This window comes from Petaurus breviceps, unplaced genomic scaffold, assembly GCF_028583685.1.
Source record: "Petaurus breviceps papuanus isolate PSGF00001 unplaced genomic scaffold, PetGlider_PUasm1.0 90654, whole genome shotgun sequence".
NCBI classification, from domain to species: domain Eukaryota; kingdom Metazoa; phylum Chordata; class Mammalia; order Diprotodontia; family Petauridae; genus Petaurus; species Petaurus breviceps.
Window position 1 is genome coordinate 4,147,435 of NW_027187301.1, and position 20,931 is coordinate 4,168,365.

The window sequence follows — 20,931 nt, forward strand, 5'->3', positions numbered from 1 at the left end:
TTTCAGGCATGAGAAAAGAGCCAAGAAATGGAGTGTGTCTTGTTCTTGTAACAGCCTACATGTCACTGGATAGAAGAGTAGGTATGAGGGAGTAAGGTGTAAGAAGACAGGAAAGGTAAGAGTGGGCTAGGCTAGGAAGGGCTTCAAATGCCAAACAGGATCTTGCATTTTTCTCCTGGAAGCAATAAGGAGCAACTGGAATTATTGAAGAGCGGGGTGACATGACCAGACCTGCATTTTAGGAAAAACCACGTTAGTGGATGAATACAGAAAGAGACTTGGGGCAGGAAGATCCACCTCCAGGTTATTGCAATGATCTAGGCGTGAGGTGACGAGGGCCTGCACCAGAGCAGTGGAGGTATCAGGAGAGAGGAGGGGGGCATATGTCAAGTGTTGCATTCTCCAGAAAGACTTCCCTGGTCCTCAGTATTAGTAATGGCTTTCTCCTGACCTCACATAACACTGTGCTTCCCAGTCAATCAAGAGTACTTATTAAGCAGGCACTGTGGGCCAGGCATTGCTCTAGGTACTACAGATACAAGTACAAAGACTACCAGAACAAACTCCATGAGGACAAGGACTGTCTTAGCAATAGTAACAACAACAAGGGTAGTAATAAGGAGCATTTATATAACACTTTAAGGTTTGTAGGATCCTTTACAAGTATTGTCTCATTTTATTCTCACAATAACCCCATGAGTTGGTGCTGTTACTATTCCCATTTTACAGATGGAGAAACTGAGGCTGCAAACCATTCAGTGACTTGCCCCACACAGCTAGTGAGTCTCTGAGGGAAGACTGATGTGAACTAAGGGTCCCCCTGAGTCCAGGTTCTGTACTCTGTACCACCTAGCTGTCTCATCTAAACTCTGTATCTGTGGCTAACACAGTGCTGTGCCATTTCCCAGGTGGCTGAACTCCTCTAGGCTTCATCACACCCCCCACAACCTCATCTTCCAGCAAAGTCACATTTACCCTGGAACTCACATTTCTTCAGTAACACCTGTCAGGGTAGGGGAATGGGGGGAGGGTCCTTTCTTTTGTTTGGAGAGAGTGGAAGGTGGAAGTCTCCTTTTGGATCCTCCATTTAAGGAGGATGCCCAGACCAGCCATATTGCATTTCCCATTTCTCTGGACTTCATCATTCCCTACCCTTTCTACTTCTTCCTATATATTGTCTTCCCTCCACTAGCTCCTTGAGGGCTGGGACTGTCTTCTGTCATTCTTTGTATCCCCAGAGCTTAGCACAGTGCCTGACACATAGTAGGCACTTAATAAATGTTTGACTGAGGAGGCAGAGTACTATACAGAGTGGTCACTTCTCTTTGCCTCAGTTTCCTCATCTCTAAATTGGGGTAGCTGGGTGGTACAGTGGGTAGAACACTCAGACACTTCCTAGATGTGTGATGTGACCCTGGACAAGTCACTTACCCCTTTTGCCATAGCTCCTTATCTGCAAAAAGAACTGAAGAAGGAAATGGCAAACCACTCCAGAATCTTTGCCAAGAAAACCCTACAAGGGGTCACAGAGAATCACAACTGAACCAACTAAACAACATTCAAGTGCCACCTGTGCCACTTGCTACCCATACAACTCTGGGCAGGTTCCCTAAACTCTCTGGGCCTCAGTTTCTTTGTCTGTGAAATGAACTGAATTGAATGACTTCTGAGGATCCTATTAATATTTCAGCAGAACGAGGAAAATACTTGAACTTTGAGAAACTCATATCCTCATTATACAAGTCCTCATCCCTTTTTAAATTTTTTAATTTATAGAATACAATGAGCATTTCCATAACCTAGTCATACATGTCCTTAGTAAAATATTTTAAAGTACTTCCTACACACATGACAGTGGTAACAAGTTGCAGTCTGCTTATGTCCATTGTGGGTATTTCCATTGCACCTTGGCGTGATTTGGATTCATTTAGAGACTGCAGCCATTTGGCATCACTGGAGGAGTGGGGACTGATGTAAAAGGGATTCGCTTTTTGTAGCACTTTGCAGTTGGAGATCACTGAGTAAATGGCCCAGTTCCCCACAGGCAATGCAGCCCAATTTCCTTCCATTCAATGCTGAGCCTGGCTCACTGTCTATTTGCAGTGCCTAACTCAGAAATAGCAAGGCAGTCTTGTTCAAAGAGTGGGCCTTAAAGCCAGGAAGAGTGGTGTTCAGGGTCTGAATGTGATACATTCCAGCTATTCCCAACTCAACCCAGTCCAATTCCATCAGGACAAACCCTGCGCTGGCTAGAGAGGGATCTCTTATAAGGGACACTTATTATAATGCCTCACCCAGCAAAGTGGCTACTCTGGAGAGAGAGAATCATTCAACTTCACTCAAAGCAAAATTAAAACTGACCTTTAGGGAAATCCCCTAAAAACAGGTGGTTTTCTTCTTTATAAATGAAGTCTCGGGGCAGCCAGGTAGCACAGAGTGTAAGAGCACCGGCTCCACTGTCAGGATGACCTGGGGATCGAATCTGGGCTCAGACACTTAGCACCCACCCAGAAACACCTGGCCGTGTAACCTTGGGCAAGTTACTTAACCCCAATTGCTTAGGGGCGGCCAGGTGGCTCAGAGAGTAAGAGCACCGGCCAGGTGTTGGGATGACCTGGATCAAATCCGGGCTCAGACACTCAGCACCACACCCAGAAATAACTGGCCATGTAACGTTGAGCAAGTTACTTAACCCCGATTGCTTTAAAAAAAATAAAATAAAATAAATGAAGTCTCCATCAATGCTGGGCTATATAGGTGGGGTATAAGTCCCCAAACATGAACATTCTTCACCCTTAAGCCCCATGTAGCTAAATATCTCTCCTGGTTAAGCCAGCATCAGTATAGAACCCAAACAAAGAGCTTGCTGTAGCAGCGTGAGATAGGAATACTTATCATTTCCATCTCAAGGGCATATGGTTCTAATGAAACATTGTGCATTGTGAAGGGGGAGACAGCCTGCCTGTGCACACTGAAGCCCTTGTCAGGCTCCCGCAGGGGGTGGCGGCTGGCAGGCTCTTATCACCTGGAAGCATTCAGTTTAGCCAAATGAATGAGAAATGGAGGGTCCTTTATTCTGGGCAAATCAGAAGACTGAAAAATTCTCTTCCACAAGCTATGGATAGCTTCTGAAACAGCTGAGAATAAAATTGACAGCAGATCAAAGTACAGGAAAGAAAACCATTTACTCATATACAGGCTCTCAAAAACAAAGTGACAGCAATAATAATAGCAAGCATTTTATCGTGTTTGAAACTTTGCAAAGTGCTTTACACTCATTATCTCATTTGAAAGGAAAGCTGAAAAACTAGAGAAATTCCTTGACTACTGACTGCCCCCACTAAGTAATTATTAATTTTTACAAAATCGATAGCTTTGGTTTTTACATCACTTTCTTTTCCAAAAACGTCCCTTTGTTCTTCCCTATCCCATGAGCAATCACTTGTGACAAAGAATTTTAAAAGAGAGAGAAGGGAAGTTATTCACCTAAAGTAACAAACACATCAACCAGTCTGTCCCATATTCATTGATCCCCACCCACACATCTGCCCACGAGAGAAGGATCAGGTACATTTTATATAATAACTAACTTTTAAAGTATCCAATTCTACAACATTCATGAAGGAGGGAAAAATGTAATTTCAACAGATTTTAGAGGAACATATGAATATACAACACTTTCCCAATAAGTGATGTTTCCACTGTTACTAAATCATAATTGCTCATGAGAAAACCTGTATGTAGCATCTTTCTCTGGTGACCTCTAAAGACAAGAAATATGCTCACCTACCTGGGAGTGATTAGGTGCAGTCCTGAAGGCCTGCCAATAGACTGAACCAAGAAGATGTCTCTAGTGACAGGAATTAATCATTTTAATTAAGAGAACAAGCCATTGTTTGGTCTTGTCATTTAGCTCTTGCTCTAACCTTCAACAATGAACAAAGAATCCATTTAAGTCCCACATCCTTCCTGAACTACATGTTCCCAGCCAGGGCCTGGAATTGTGCTGAGGAAAGAGAGCATCCTTGAAAGCAAAACTCTAAAATATACAGATATTTCAAATGCCAACATGGCACTACCAGTCAAAAACATTAAGGTCTCCTTCCAAGATGGCCCCAGCCTCTAAAACCCAACTCAAATGCCATCACCTTCAGAAAATTGTCCTTAAAACACCTAATGATACTCTCCCAACCTGCCCTCAGATGTCACAAAGCCTCTCTTAAGCATGTACCGTGTATTATAGTTACTCGTGTACACAATTCCCCGTCTGGATTGTGAGTTCCATGAGTTTGAAGGCTATGTTTTAAAGTTTGCATCTCCCCTAGTTCCTAGCACAGTGCTCTGTGCACAGTAGGTACTTAAAACTGTTTCTTTCATTGTTTTCCAAAATCTGTAGTTAGTTGCCTGCCTATGTTGATTCCTTCCAGTTTTTTTAGATTCATAAAACCTCAAGAGTTCTGTGAAGTCAGGCTTGGGTCATCATGTAGAAGAGACCACCCTTACCATCCCTAACTGAAGCACTCATCAAAGGCCATCTCACCCTAGGGCTGTGTGTTGGGGGGGAGGGGAATCTATAATGTTCCCCACAAAGAAAGGAACCCATCATCTGGTCACAAGAACTAGTACCAAATAAAACTGAGACAACAGGATTTCCTTGGGACCAAGAAAAAGCAGAGGAAAATGTCTCTGCAAATTTCTTCTGCCATCACCATAATTCCCTTCCCCCAATATACACTTAGGCCCTTGCATTATTTTGTGTTATTTTTTTTTTAATTTAAAAAAATACAACGGATGTCATAGAACCTTGTCAGGTACCCATAAAGGTAAGGAAGAAGGCATCTTTGCCACAAGGGATGAAAAATCTGCTAGTCCAGCCTTACTCAGCAAGCTGTCTGAGGACAAGAATTCTAGAAAATGAGACTAGGTGGTTTTGTTTAAAATTTAATAAACAAATAAGAAGAGAAATAAATATTCAGCCTCCTTCTCCAAATCTGGCCTCCTCCACTTACTGTCTACAAATATAGTTATTTCTTAGATCAATAGTGTTCTAATTCATGGGCCACAGACCCAGAGGGCTTTGAGGGGGGGAGAAAAAAAAAGTTATAGGGAGAGAGGAGTAAATTCATAGTTAGAAAGACTTTTTTTAAATAGACTGAATGTCATACATAATCATATAACTGCATTTCAAATGTGCATAGATGCTATTATGAATAATAAGATACAAATACATTTCAAAGTTTTACTAAATTCCTATTAACTTTCTGTCATTATGTATTTTCTCCGTCAATGGATGCTAATAGCGTAACTATTACCCTGCATGAGTATGTGAAATATTTTTAAGTTAAAAAAAAGGTCTCCATACTCACAAAGGTTGGAGACTACAACCTTAGATAATTCTTCTTACCCCATTTTCCTTGGGCAGTCAATGAGCCATGATCCTCAAATGCCATTTATACATTACAATGTCTCAAAATACACCATCATTCACTTCCCACCTAGGATTTTCCTCCCCTCCCCATGAGCTCATATGAGCTCCTTGTTTTATGGAGTAATAGGAGACAAACCTATTAAAAGAATAAGGAAATGTGAAATTTATTTCCTTTTATTCCAGATGATGATTTCCATGGAGGTTACAATAACAATGTGGTATCCCAAAAATCATCCCAGAAATCAACCTGAGCATCACAGCATAAAAGAAATAAATCAATTCCTTCCCCTTGAAAGACAATAAATAGGCCATTCATGCACATGAACAGAGCAGCACTTTTTCTGGCCAAAAAGTATCTCATGACCCCACCCAGAGACAGAGACACAAATCCATCACCCTACAGATGTCCACTGCCATAGACCTACTCAAGGTTCTTGCTAAGGCACACCCTCTGATGTAAACAGTGGAAGACAGCCATGGGCTGGAGTCCACAGGAATTTGTATGAAAACACTGTGTATACAAAGCAAAACCCCACAGAAGTACAGACACACACACACAGAGCTTAATTTTACTCACACAAAATGAAAGAAACTTACCTTGCACACAGCTGCCTGGAGTATTGCGTCAAAGCCCCCTTCGGGAGCATCTCTGTTTCTGGACACCCTCTGCTTTTTAACTTCTTCATTGAAGCTATCGACTTTATCCGTTAAAGGCAGTAGATGGCGAAAGCCAAAGGATGGGACGCAGTGTGGAAATAACTTGTAACTGGGAAGAAATAATAGTCTCAGAGCCACTTTTTCACCCATATTGCCATGTCATAAACAGAAACATGCTCAGTGCATTCTCACCAAGAGGCTAAGGTACAGAAACACCGAGACATTCAACAATTATTATTCCATGTGTTCAGCACCTTACGAGGTACTGTGGGAGGTATAAAGACATAGTCCCTGTCCTCATGGAGTTGAGCTGAGGTAAGATAGATACCCATGATACTTTACGTACCATAAGAATGGAACCTATGAGAAGGGCTGTGCGAGTATCAAAAAAGGAAACAAACCTAATAAGTGACAAGCACTTTGCAAATATTGCATTGATTCTCACACAACAATTCTTTGAGGTAGGTGCTAATATTATCCCTATTCTACAGATGAGGAAACTGAGTCAAAGGTTTAATGAATTGCCCAGGGTCAAAAAGCTAATAGGTATCTGAGGCAGGATTTGAATTCAGGTCTTCCTGACTCCAGACTCAATGCTTTACCCACTGTGCCCACCACTTGGCTGCCTCTGTAAAACACACTGAATGGGTAAAGTTTTATGGAAGAGTTCAGACCTGAGCTAGTTTCTGAAGGCTTTTATAAGCCTCAGACAGAGAGAAGAATGATGACATTAGGGGAAGAAGTAGGAACATTCTAAAGAATATTATGAGAGGAAATGCACCACGTAAGACCATCAGACATTTACTTTATCAACATTATCCCATTTTATACCCTACAGCAACCCTATGAAAGTACAACAGGTATTTGGTAGCCTCATTTTGTAGACAAAAAAAAACTAAGACTCATAAAAGGGTACCTCTCCTATAGTTAAAAACAAAAACAAAAAAACAATGTAAGGGTCAGAAGCAGGATTGGACCCCTGGCCTACTCTGATTCTATGTCTGGCACTATTTCCATCACACCAAGCTGCCTCTTACCTTTACGGCTGAGAAATACAAATCTCTCTTGAATAATCTCCTACAATGGGATGCCGGTGGCACAGTTATGTAACCTCACTGAGAGCCACAACATAGGCAGGTCCATTTTGTTCGTCTATATATCTTTAGTACACAACATATTGACCATGCATAGCATAGGTGCATAATAATTAATTTAACTGAGCATAATCTGGTATGTAGCCCATGTTTAATAAATGCTCATAGAAAGACAAGTCTGTCTCTCAGGTGAATTGATTTGAATTAACCTTTTTCATCAAATGCCTAGCAGGTGCCTACTGTGGGGCTTGAATTACAAAGATAAGCTAAGACACCTGGTTTCTGTCCCCAAGGAGTTACACCCTAAGCTAACTACACCCTAGTAGTTAATGCAATGATCAGTAATTAAAGATGAGAAGCCATCAAGAACAAAGCAAGGGGTGTGTGTAAAACAGGGCAAGCTGTTTGGCACAAGATGCTAAGAGGCACCTTCACCCTTAAGGAAGAGATGAAGGCTTAATCAAAATGCAAGGAAATCCAACCTGGCCACCAGTGCAGGTCTGGGCAGGTACAACCTACAGGATGCAATTTTCGGATTTCCAAGCGGGGTTGGCAATCAATTCTCTTCTGGGAACTACAGACACTTTTCTTCCTATCATTGTCACAATTATCCCCATCAAACTCTGTTGGAACAAATACTACCTACCATAGGCAGAATTCTGTTTAAATAAGCTGGGAAGAACAGCAAAATAATTACATTATAACATTAAAATGGAAGTCTATTGCTACAATACAGGAAAAATATAGTATCACTTTAAAAAATAAAGCCTACAAAGGGTGTAGGGCAGCTTTACTTTAAAAAAAAATTGTTTACAAAAAGTGAATGCTCTGTATACACTGTAACAAGTGAACACTAAAGGATTTGGGGAGGGAAAATCTTGCTGGTTCCATATATCTGAGGATAAATACTTCACTGTCCTTCCTTGTGCTACGCTGTGTTTGAAGGCAATCTGATGAGACAGTACTTTCCAGTGGTAACAGAGCCGGCCTGGAATCCAGCAAGACCCCACTTCTGACACACACTAGCTGTGCGACCCCTGCAAAAGTAACTTAACCTCAACATTTTAGACAAAGGTCTAGGATTTGTTGCAGAGGTGACAACTTGTATTAGTAGAGTTTCCTTAGATGGGAGTTTCCCGCACCAATGAAATCACAGGGCCAGGCCCAGTCCCCTGTGAGATGTTTTGAGTATTTCAAGGATCCAGGATCAGATCAGTGCAGATTGTGGACTTTTAGTAGCTGATCCTCATGAATTACTGAAGAGTTGAAAAAATTTGTCACTTGGGCCACATGAGGATGGGCTCTGTTTTTTTTTTTAATTATTTGGGGTGGAGAGAGAGGAGAGAGTAATTGGGGGGGGGGGGAAGGAGCAATCATCTACCTTGGTTGTTAGCCTTGCTAAAAACTCTATTTACTATGAAATTGTGTTTGTTGTTATTCAGTCATTCAGCTGTGTCTGGCTTTTCATGATCCCATGCACCATACTATCAGTGAGATTTTCTTGGCAAAGATACTGGAGTGATTTGCCATTTCCTTCTTCAGTGGAGTAAGGCAAAGAAAGGTTAAGTGACTTGCCCAGGGTCATACAGCTAGTAAGTATCTGAGACCAGATCTTAACTCAGGTCCTTGTGACTCCAGACCCAGCACTCTATCCAATGAGCCACCCCCTTTGTGTTTAGTTAAAAGGAAAAAGTTAGTTGTAACACTTGAAGAGTCTGCTATTAATCCTGATCACAGCATCTCTCAGTTGAGAAAAAGCATAGCCTCTTATCAATTTATTAAACTGTCATAATTTAAAAAAAAAAGTTGTGACTCAGTTCTTCCTCATTCTGCCTGGAGTCAAGTAGTTCAGAGGAAGATTAGACAGTCAGCAGGCACAGACTATCTCTACCAAGATGCCCCTCGCCCCTTTCTTTTCATTCTTTCCACTCTCCCTCACCCCTATCCCATTTTTATTGATCCTTTTATTTGTACAAAATGTGAATACACTTTCAAGTGAGAATCCATCTCAATGAGTGGACAAATCTTTCACTATTGTAGGTTTTTTTTTTTTAAGACAGTGGCAAACCACTCCAGTATCTTTACCAAGAAAGCCCCAAATGATGTCACAGAAAGAAGTGATGAAACAACAGAAATCCAAAGATCACAGGATTTAGAGCTAAAAGGGACCTTAGAGATGATCTAGGTCAACTACCTCATTTTAGATGAGGAAATCAAGGCCCAGAGAAATTAAAGTTATATAGCTAATAGTCACACAGCAGAGAAGTGGATCCAATCCAGGTCTTTGGACTGCAAGTTTAGGCAGCAGGTGCTCTACTCTGCCCTTTTCCTATACACAGCTGAAGGAGAAACAGCTGATACCCATGATCTAAAGTGAATTGACAAATGGAACCAAGTGTTATCAATCCAGCAGAGGGGATTCAAGAGAGATTTTGAGTTCTCTCCATTGATTCTTTTGGGGTCCTGAGTGCTGCTATAATTGTGCTATTATAATTATAACTATTACTTTGTGATGACATACTTAACTTTTGTACTACTGGTCAATCTAGGATCTTAACTGGGTTTTTTCTATGAGGGTTAGTTAGGATATTTTAAGGCACTCAGATACAGTTGATGGCATGTCTGATTTTTCCCTCACACAGGAAGTGATGAATATTTTCTCAATGTGCAGAGTTAATGTTATGTGGCTAAAAATAAAAACTAAACTAGAGAAATATGTATTTCATCATAGTTTATTCAGAATCTAAGTATCAGGAGGGACTTCAGAGGTCATGTCACCCTGTAGTCCCCAACCTTTTTTAGACCCCCATATTCTTTGGCTTTCAATTAAACTTTCTATACCCTCTATTCAATATAAAAGTAAATATATCATAGGCTTTATTATGCATGTTTGCATAAAAAAGATTAATTGCAATAGGGTAAGTTATTTCTCAAATATTCCATGTATCCTCTTGATAAGCTTCTGGTACCCTCTGAGGGTATGTGTACCCAAGGCTGAGAACTGTTGATGTACTCCAATCCATACTTTGCCAAAAATCTCTTCCAAAACATCTCCAATGAGTGGTCACCCAGCCTTTGCCTGAAGACCTCCAAAACAAGAGAGGTCATTGTTCCTCAAGCAGTCCATTCCACTTGTGGAATGTTTGCTTATACTGAGCCTTAATTTGCCTCTCTGTAGCTTCCACCAATTACTCCCAATTCTACCCTCTAGGGCCAAGCACAAGCCAAATGTCTCTTCCACATGCTACCTCTTGAGATCCTTCAAAGACAGTTATCATGGTCCTCTCTGCCACCATGTCTTCTCTTCACCAGGCTAAATTCCTCTTATTCCTTCAAGCAATCCTCCCATAAAAGGTTTGCTGGTCCTCTCAGCATTTCTGTCACTTTCTGCTGGACAAGTCAGTCTATATCTTTCCTAAAATGTGGTGCTCAAAACTTCAGATGGGATCAGAGTGAAAAACTACCGCCTCTTTTGTTCTAAACACTGGGGATAACACCTGTTTTCATTCATATTCTCGATCAAGAAACTCCCTCTTACTACCACTGAGAGATTCAGTGACTTGCTTAGGATCTCATAGTTGGTATGTCTCAGAGGTAAGACTTGAACCCAGAACTTCCTGGCTCCAAGGTTAGCTCTATCCTGTATACCTCATTGCCCGTGGATGTTATCACCCCATAGGATACCATTACGCTTTGTGGCTACCTCTTAGGAATTGAAATCTAGCCAGCACCTCCTTATGGTGTACTTCTGAAGTTGATTTCTTTGTTTTGTTTTGTTTTAAATGCGGAACTTACATTTAGCCCTATTAAGATTCACCTTATTTCAGGGCGGCCAGGTAGCACAGCAAGTAAGAGCACCAGCCCCAGTGTCAGGATGACCTGGGGATCGAATCCGGGCTCAGACACTTAGCACCCACCCAGAAACACCTGGCCGTGTAACCTTGAGCAAGTTACTTAACCCCAATTGCTAAAAAAAAAAAGATTCACCTTATTTGATTTGCCCCATTGTTTCAGGCCGATCCATTTTCTTGAATTTTGACTCCATCATGTGATGTATCCCAAATCTACACAAATGACCAGCCTGCCTCCTTGGCTCTCAGCCTCTTAAGTCATTGATTAAAAAAAAGTTCTAAACAGCACAAGGCCAAGGACAGATTCCTATAGTGTTCCACTAAAGAGCCCCCTTCAATTTGACATCAACCACTTAATGATGACTCCTTGGGTCCAGGCATTCAATCATATCTGATTTCACCTAACTAGAACAGCTAGTTTTCATCTAGCCCAGAAGTTCTCAGAGCCAAGAATTCAGTTCTCAACATAAAGTAATGTCAGGACCTAAAACTCTTAGAAATTACTTAGGACCCTAAAGAACTTTTGTTTACGTGGATTATAGTTATTAATATACTTAATATATACAACATTACAAAATATAAAATGGATGATTCTGATTAAATTTAACAGGTTTCGCACAAACAAAACCAATGCAAAAAAAAATTGGAAAGAAAAAAGAAAAAATTTTCACAAGTATCTCTGATAAAGGCTTCATTTCTCAAATATATAGATAACTGGGTTAAATTTATAAGAATATAAGTCAATTTATTATATGGTCAAAATATTAAATGGACAAAAGATATGCAGAAGCAGTTTTCAAACAAAGAAATCGAAGTTATCTATAGTCATATGAAAAAGTGCTCTAAATTACTACTGATTAGAGAAATGCAAATTAAAAGAACTCTGTGGTACCACCTCACAGGTTGGCTAATATGACAGAAAAGGAAAATGATAAATGTTGAAGGGGATATGGGAAAATTGAGACACTAGGGGCAGCCAGGTAGCACAGCGAGTAAGAGCACCGGCCCCAGTGTCGGGATGACCTGGGGATCAAATCCGGGCTCAGACACTTAGCACCCACCCAGAAACACCTGGCCGTGTAACCTTGAGCAAGTTACTTGACCCCAATTGCTTTTAAAAAAAAAAAACTGAGACACTAATGCACTTTTGGTGGAATTGTGAACTGATCCAACCATTCTGGAGAGCAATTTGGAACAATGCCCAATGGGCTATAAAACTGTACATACCTTTTGACTAGCAATACCTTTATTAGCCATGTATCCCAAAGAAATCAAATAAAAAGGAAAATGGCATATATGTTTTAAGATAATTATAGCAGCTCTTCTTGTGCTGGGAAAGAATTGAAAATTGGGGAAGGGGATGCCCATCAATTGGGGAATGGCTGAACAAGTTGTAGCATATGATCATAAATAGAATATTCTTGTGCTCTAAGAAATGATGAGCAGGATGCTTTCAGAAAAACCTGGAAACATTAACTGATGCAGAGTAAGCTGAGCAAAACCAGGAGAACATTGTACACAGTAATAGCAATAGTGTAAGAATGATCAACTGTAAATGACTCAGCTATTCTCAGCAATGCAATGACCCAAGACAATTCTGAAGGCCATATGATGAAAAAATGCTATCCCCTCCAGAGAAAGAACTGAGGGCACCTCAACATAGATCAAAGCATGCTATTTTTTCATTTCCTTTCTTAGTTCAAATTTTCTTCTACAAAATGACTAATATAGAAAGTTTTACATGATTGCACATGTATAGCCTATAGCAAACTGCTTACCATCTATCTCAGGGAGGGAGAAACAGAATTTGGAACTCAGTACTTAAAAAACAACAACAATGAATGTTAAAAATTTTTGTTATATGTAATTGGGGAAAAATAAGATATTATTTAAAAAGAAAATAGTTTTGGCCTTGTAGTCCCCTTAGTAGGGTTTTAGGGGTCCATGGACCATACTTTGAGAATCATTGATCTAATCTAGACCATCTCAAAGCATTCTGCCCAGAAGCAGAACATTAGAGATGCTGTCAAATGTTTAGTATACTTAGATTTCAACAATGTCTAGACTCAATGCAGGTAGTTTATTGTAACTAAATGAACAAAACACTATTCTATGGCTTACCCATGGGGATATGGACATAACTGTGTTGTAAGGAATAAAGTAAATTGGTTTCATGGGATAAACTCATTCAAATTGTAAAACTAGGGTCTAACACCTTTTTGGTGTTTCTCAGGCTAGAGCTTTCCCCAAGATTAGCATTAGTGTCCATCTCCCTGGATCTGTAGAGTACACAGTGCAATTAATATTCAGGTTAAAAAAATAAGAATTTCCAGAGTAGTTTACTTCATTAGCTTACAAAATACTTTCTTTGCAATAACTCCATGAGTTTGATAGTACAAGCTTTGTTATCTTTATTTTATGGTTACCTAAACTAAGGTTCTGAGAGGTTCTATCACTTGTCTAACAAGTACTATCATCTGCTTTATATAGATGAGACAAGCTCAAAGTTAAAGGAACCTGTCAAAGTTTATCCTGTTAATTACTAAGTGTCAGAATCAGGGTTCAGGCACAGGTTTACTGACTCCAAGTTCAGCTCTCTATTCACATTACACCAGGTCTTCTCTTAGTAGATGCCCAGGTAAATTATAATAGATTCATTGGGGGGGGGGGGAGAAGGCAAGGTAATTGGGGTTAAGTGACTTGCCCAAGGTCACACAGCTAGTAAAGTGTCAAGTGTCTGAGGCTGAATTTGAACTCAGGTCCTCCTGACTTTGGGGTCACTGCTACTGCGCCACCTAGCTGCCCCCAAGATTCATTTTGTAAAACAGAAAAATTTAAATGAAACTAAAAAAGGCATTCACATCAATTTTCAAGATTTAAAAGAAGGCAATATTTCAAAGTAAGGGACACAATCATTTATGGTATGTCCCTCAAACTCTTCCCCACAATAAATGAGCAAATGAGTGAATAACAAATGGATGAATAGATAGATAAAAAGAGAAATCAATAAAAGTAGAGTAATCAATAAAAGATTACCAAGAAGGCATCAACCATTACTGAGCAACATGCCTATTTTCTCAGATATATAAAGGTCTTTATGAGAATGGTATATGTATGTATATGTATACACTGAAGGTATTCTTGATGAGAAAAAGGAGGATACAGGCAGATTAGTCACTAAACATATTGAAAACAGTAAGGACCTGAAGTAGTCAGGCGAAAACATTGATCTCCTTGTTAAGCAAAGAGATTCATTTCTCTAATAGAGATTTAAGAGAATATGAATCTCTACTGACTCTTATTGGTTTTTTTTTAAGTACTTGAATGGGTAGAAGAAGAAAAGGTAGCCTTAGAGGTTCTCCTCAAACAAGGTATCTTTCACATATAAGTTAATATTATATAAAGTTCTAGATCAGATGTGTCTTCAGAGATAACTTTGCTCAATAACATATGTCAAACCAGGCATAAAACATACTATGAGCATGAAGCAAGACCTGTGTGGAGTCCAAATAGAAGGATTCCTTATCGTTTGTCAGATTCTCCAAATGTTTCTACTTACTGATGATGTTGTACTAATTTTATCAAGAACTATAAATAAAATCCACATTCATTTGAATAATTCTACATTCATTAAAAAATGTAGTGAATGAAAATTATATATTGTCCAGATTACATGAAATTGGATGAATAGTCCAATGAACAGGTCATCAATATAAACATCTTGGGTATGTGCTGCCTATGAACAATGAACTGGATCCAAAAGGAAGCAACCAAGTTGGCTACATCTAACTGCTCACTGCAGAAAAAAAAAAGCCTTCTTTTTTACATCAATAGTCTCCAAATGCTACCGTGTGCTAACTACTTTGTAAAGTCCAAAGCTCCCTAATAAACATCTTGTTATTACTCTCATGCTTTTGGGGGGTCCAGAACAGCATTTCATAGATTTAGGGAACTCCTACATTTCATTGGTTTAAGGAACCATATGCATATCCATACCGGCTTTGTCAACTATTATCTTTATCTCTTAGTTTACTCTAGGCTCCGAGGGTGTGAGTGACTTGTCAAGGATTGTACAACCATGTATATGTCAAAGGTGATACTTGAACCCATTTCACTGACTCTGAGATTTGCTCTCTCTTACCTACACTACTACATTACCTCTCCAGGTGTGCATATAATAACATCTATTAATACTAAAGACCCACACTGATCCTCACTATATTTGAAAATGACTTTGACTATCACATAATTCAAGAGATCAGTCACTGCACAAACATTCCTTCTTTCAACTAGGGGGAAATTACTAGGAATATTTATTTCCTTCATGCAACCTTTCACTTGTAGAGAATTAGGGAATGGACACGGCCATATATGATGAATCTCTTAGTCACAATTTAACCCTCACCAACCACTCAAACTGCCAGACCTCAAATTTGGAGGGTGATAATGATGAAACATGTAATCTCTGGATTGTGATTAGATCATATTATGAAACAACACTTTTGATCTCTAAGTAGGGAGCCACAAAAGAGGGGGATAACTTCCCCCAAATAGCGAACTATTAAAAATGCATTTCATCTCCCATATGGGTGTCAAAATCATATGAGATTCCCTAAAAGATGAAACAGCCGGGGTAACTTTGTTCCACCACCCCCTGATTATTGGTATCCACCATATGTTTTCCAGAAGTATTCACTGCTGTCATAGACAATGTCCAACAAGGTCAAAATTCCTCTTATAGACAGTGAAATTCTTCAGAGGCTCCTTTGCTGATGGCAGCAAGACCCAAGACTCAGGACACTTAAGCAAGATACAATACACTGACAAAATAAATGCTGCATTGATTGAGGGAGTTTCCTAGCTAGGATTTCCCTACATAGTTAAAAATGTAGGTCTAGCAGTGGCCAGGTGGCTCAGCGAGTAAGAGCACTGGCTCCAGTGTCGGGATGAGCTGGGGTTCAAATCCGGGCTCAGATACTTAGCACCACACCCAGAAATAACTGGCCGTGTAACCTTGAGCAAGTTACTTAACCCTGATTGGTTAAAAAAAAAATGTAGGTCTAGATAAGAATAAATAAAGCTACTCAAAAGAATTCACTAGATCCAATTAGTCAATCAAAAAGCAATTATTAAGGGCTACTCTGTGAGGCATTATGCCTCTGAGAAAGCAAAGACAAAAAAGAAGGAATTTCCATTCTGTCAGAATAGACAATGGAAATACAAGTGAAATACAGAAAATAGATACAAAATAAGTACAAGATAAATTTGGGTAAGGAGAGGATGTTAGCAACCTGGGGTGGAAGTTGCAGAAACCAAGAAAGGCTTCACAAAAGTAGAATGTGTGCAGAATCTCAGAGGAAACAAGGGATTCTAGAAGATTTTCCATGCAGGAGAAGACAAGTAAATGAATATTTTTTATCCAAACTATGATAACCAGTTGGATATACAGTCTACAGAGCTAGTCCATTGGTACATATAATTTGGACAAACATTACAGATGGACAATGATCCAGGCCAGGAAATGAAGAAGAGGAAGGAGAGTGGACTGGACTGACTTTGGGAAATTGCAGGGTGCTTTTTAATGACCCACTGCCTCTCTTGGAAGTAGACGCCCATCTATTTCCCATTCATATTCTTCCAGTGATGCCTCAGGACTATGATTCATGAAATACCACAGACTCTAAACAACTCAAGTTGTGGGTGACCCAAAGGGCATTGGAGAGGTAAATGGCAGGAGACCGCAGACTGCAACAATGAAGAATTGCTAAAGGAAAACAGCATCAGAGGGTGTTGAATAGGAAAAGGAGATAGGTCAATCATGGAGGGAGAGCAAAGGATAACCCATGGACAACACATGTGCTCAACACATGAAATCACACGATGCCACGAGATCGAGAGGAATCTTCCCAATTCGTTGGGTGGACTCTCTAGGCTGGATTTATGTAGGATGTGGATAAGGATCAGAAGGCATGGAAAGAGAACAATCTGTACTATTGGAGGGATGAGAGCTGAGTAACTAGCTTGATAACAGGAAATCTCAATACATTTACTTTCTCAGGTACTAACAAATTTCAGTGGAACATTTTGTAGTGCTGAATCTATTCAAACAATCCAATTCCTCTACCAAAATAAGGAATGGTATAACATAATTATGTCAAACCAAAATGGAAATTGGAGCTACTTAACTGTAAATGAGGATCCATGAGGGCTGCACATTGACTTAGGAAACACATGTTTATATAATCTATGTCCTATTACATTTTTATTTATTTTGTAAACTGGCCATACGCAGGAGAGTCTGGACAGCTGGTGTGCTGGGCCTGGAATCAGGAAGACTCATCTTCCTGAGTTCAAATCCAGCCTCCGATACTATCTATGTGACCTTGGCCAAGTTATTTAATCATGTTTGCCTCAGTTTCCTCATCTATAAAATGAACTGCAGAAGGAAATGGCAAACTATTCTAATATCTTTGTCAAGAAAACCCCAAGTGGGGTCTCAAGAGTGAGAATGAAATTATTGTAAATATCAAAGCCCTATACAAATGTTAGCTGTTGTTATTTTTAAGGTCCTAGACACCTCAGTTTGAGTACTGCCACTTCCGAACAGAGAGAAATCACATGTCATCTCTCCTATGACCCCTTGAAAACAATCCCATTCCCTACTGGTTTCTTTTATGATGAGAGAACCAGGGATCAAGTATCTGACACCGGCTGCAGACTCCCCACCTCCTGGTATCTATAAAAGTGGATGGGCAGGCAGCTAAGAGAAGCAGACTTTAACTCAATGACACATAATCACTTGAACAGTTTAAATAGTTCATGCTCTGGGCTGGCTCTTCATCCTCTGCCAATTTCAGACAGCCTACATCTATTTCCACAACACAAGCATCTCACATTTATTGGAAGCTTTCCCAAAGGGTGAAAGCAGAGAACCATGTGCAGAGTTAAGGATTACTGCCTGGTGTAACAGGTCCTATATTTCTGTGACTGGTCAGGATTTCACACTCAGCCTTCTGCCACCAAGCCACCACAGGAAGGACTATGACAAGGGAGACTGGGCCCAAGCAGAAGAACCAATAAGCCAGAGGCTAAAATTGTGTTTTTAATGAGACATAGTAATGAAAAGAACTCTTTTATTTAACTTATACTTCAAAGCTGTTTCCTGCAAGAGGCAGTGATGCAGTAGAGGGCATAGGGAAATTTTTGCTGAATTTAGGATAATGGTTTTGACTAAAAATATCAGTTCTGCTACTTATTGTGAGACCTTGGGCAAGTCACAACCTCTCTGGGATTCGGTTTCCTCATCTATGAAATGAAAGGGTTAGACTAGAGGATTCTAAGGTCCCTCCCAGGCTTAGATCTATGTTCCTATGATCTCACCTAAAATTTTTAACTGGGTCCACAGAAAGATGGCGTCAGGAAGAACAATAGAGTTAAGTTTAGGAAAATCTAAGCCATCATTCACTTCATTTTCCCCACCCCAACATTACTCAACTGAGGCACTGCCAATCATGACGTAACCATAACCAAAGGTAATAGCATCCTTGGGACATCTTCTAAACCCTCAAATCCTTTCCAGCAGTGGAAAAATCAGACTGAGGAGGGATTATGGCATGGGCAGGAAGAGAACTGAGGTCCACAGAGGATCTCTCTCCATTTCCAGTCATTGCTCCTCAGAAAAAACTGGGAGATCTTCACCTAGGCTCAGAATAACTCACCGCTTCATGCATCATGGGAAGATGGAACTCAGCCATTGTTAATCAAATCAGCAGTCAGGGTCTTGAGAGCCAGGTCACATATTTCCTTCATATTTTTTCTTCCACATCTTCACTGAAGGTGAAAGAGTCCTGCTGCCTCATTCATCACCATCCAATCCCACTGCCCACCCCCAGGCTTTGCAAGTACAACCCAAGAAAAGTAGGTTACTGGAGTGGTTAGGTGGCGCAGTGAGTAAAGCGCCGGCCCCAGAGTCAGGAGGACCCAAGTTCGGTTCCGGCCTCAGACACAACACCCACACACAAAAAAAATAGCTGTGTAACCTTGGGCAAGTTACTTAACCCCAATTGCCCTCCAAAAGGCAAAAAAGAAAAAGAAAAGAAAAGTTGGTTACTTACCCAATGCATGGATTGGTCTGGTATCTTGGTGCAGTGTAGGAAAAGGGGGAGATGTTTTTGTCAACAAAGGATCCAAACCCCAAACGGAAATTGCTGGTGAGTTTTCTCATCTCCTCAGCCAGCTTGGTGCCCAGATTTCGGATCGTGTCCAAGTCATCCTTCATGGACAGGGAGAGATCCATCAAATAGTATAGGTCCACAGGGTAATCTTCTACCTGTCGCACCTGGACTCGGAAGGGTGTCTTGACACCTGTGCCAAAAGAAAAATGTAGAAACTCAAAGGGAGAAGATAACAAGGAGGAAAAAAATAAAGAGTTTCCATCAAACTTGATTTGCCCCAGATTCTCCTCAGTGAGTATATGTGCCAAATGAAAGTATTTTTTATCAATTAATTTTTTGCTTTTCAACATTCACTTCCATAAGCTTTTGTGTTTTAAATTTTTCACCCCTCCTTCTCCTCCCTCCTCCCCAAGAGGGCATTCAATCTGATATAGGTTCTACATACACGTTCATATTAAACCTATTTTCACATTAGTCATGCTATAAACAAGAATGAGGACAAATGGGAGGAACCATGAGAAAGAACAAAACAACAACTACAAAAACAGAGAGAGTAAATAGTGTGCTCCAATCTGCATTCAGACTTCAGAGCTCTTTTTCTGGGTGTGGACAGCATTTTCCACCATGAGTCTTTTGGAGTTGTCTTATATCCCAGCATTGCTAAGAAGAGATCAATCTATCACAGTTAGTCATCGTACAATGTGGTTGGAACTGTGTACAAAGTTCTCCTGCTTCTGCCCCCCTCGCTCACCATCAGTTCATAGAAGTCTTTTCAGGTTTTTTCTGAAGTCTGCTTGCTCATCATTTTGAATAGCACAATAGTGTTCCGTTACATTCATATACCATGTCTTGCTCACCCATTGCCCAGTTGATGGGCATCCCCTCAATTTCCAGTTCTTGACTATCACAAAAAGAGCTGCTATAAATATTTTTGTACACGTGGGTCCTTTTCCCATCTGTATGAAGTCTTTAAGATACAGACCTAAAAGTGCTATTGCTGGGTAAGTCGAAATATTTGTGAAAAAGGCCACTAGAAGGCAGGGAATAGAAGGTTTTAAGAAAGCAGTATGAATTACTTCTGGACAGAGGAGTTAGAGAGCCAAAAGTTCCAGAAGACATGAATTCTAGTCTGGTGTCTGGTGGTGGCTGCTGTTCAGTCATACCTGACTCTTCATGACACCATGTGCAGAGGTTTTCTTAGCAAAGACCCTGGGTGGTTTGCCATTTCCTTCTCCAGCTTATTTTACACATGAGGAAACTGAGGCAGATAGGATTAAGCAATTTGCCCAGGGTCGCACAGTTACTAAGTCTCTGAGACCAGATTTGAACTCATGAAGATGAGTCTTCCTGACTCCAGGCCCTGCACTCTATCCACTGTGCCTTCTTGCTGTAGGATCTAAAATAACTACTTAATGTGACCTCTAGACCTCAACTTTCCCATCTGTAAAATTAGGGGGTTGGACTTGATAATTTCTGGGGTTCCTTCAAGCTCTACCCATCTATAACTTCCTTCTAACATCCAGTCAAGTAATCAATGTTAGTTGATTAATTCTGACCCAGCATCACATTGGTCCTTAGACTTCAAGCCCCTACAGAGCTCCATGTTTTTTCCATAGCCTGGGGGTAACAGGGTAATCAACATAGAATGGAGTATAGACATTACAGGAATAGCCAGGAAGGGGATATAGGATAATCCCAATCTCCCAGTTCACAAATTATTTCCAAAC

General features: G+C 40.3%; 1 protein-coding gene across 1 annotated transcript in view; it reads right to left on the reverse strand.

Moving 5' to 3' along the window:
- ITGB5 (integrin subunit beta 5) overlaps window positions 1-20,931 on the reverse strand; it is a 205,288-nt gene that overhangs the window by 117,854 nt on the left and 66,503 nt on the right. Inside the window, exons 4-5 of the mRNA XM_069064969.1 lie at window positions 19,145-19,394; window positions 6,026-6,194 (exon numbers count right to left, since the gene is read on the reverse strand). Of these exons, the coding sequence (XP_068921070.1) occupies window positions 6,026-6,194; window positions 19,145-19,394 (419 nt within the window). The remainder of the gene's footprint in view (window positions 1-6,025; window positions 6,195-19,144; window positions 19,395-20,931) is intronic.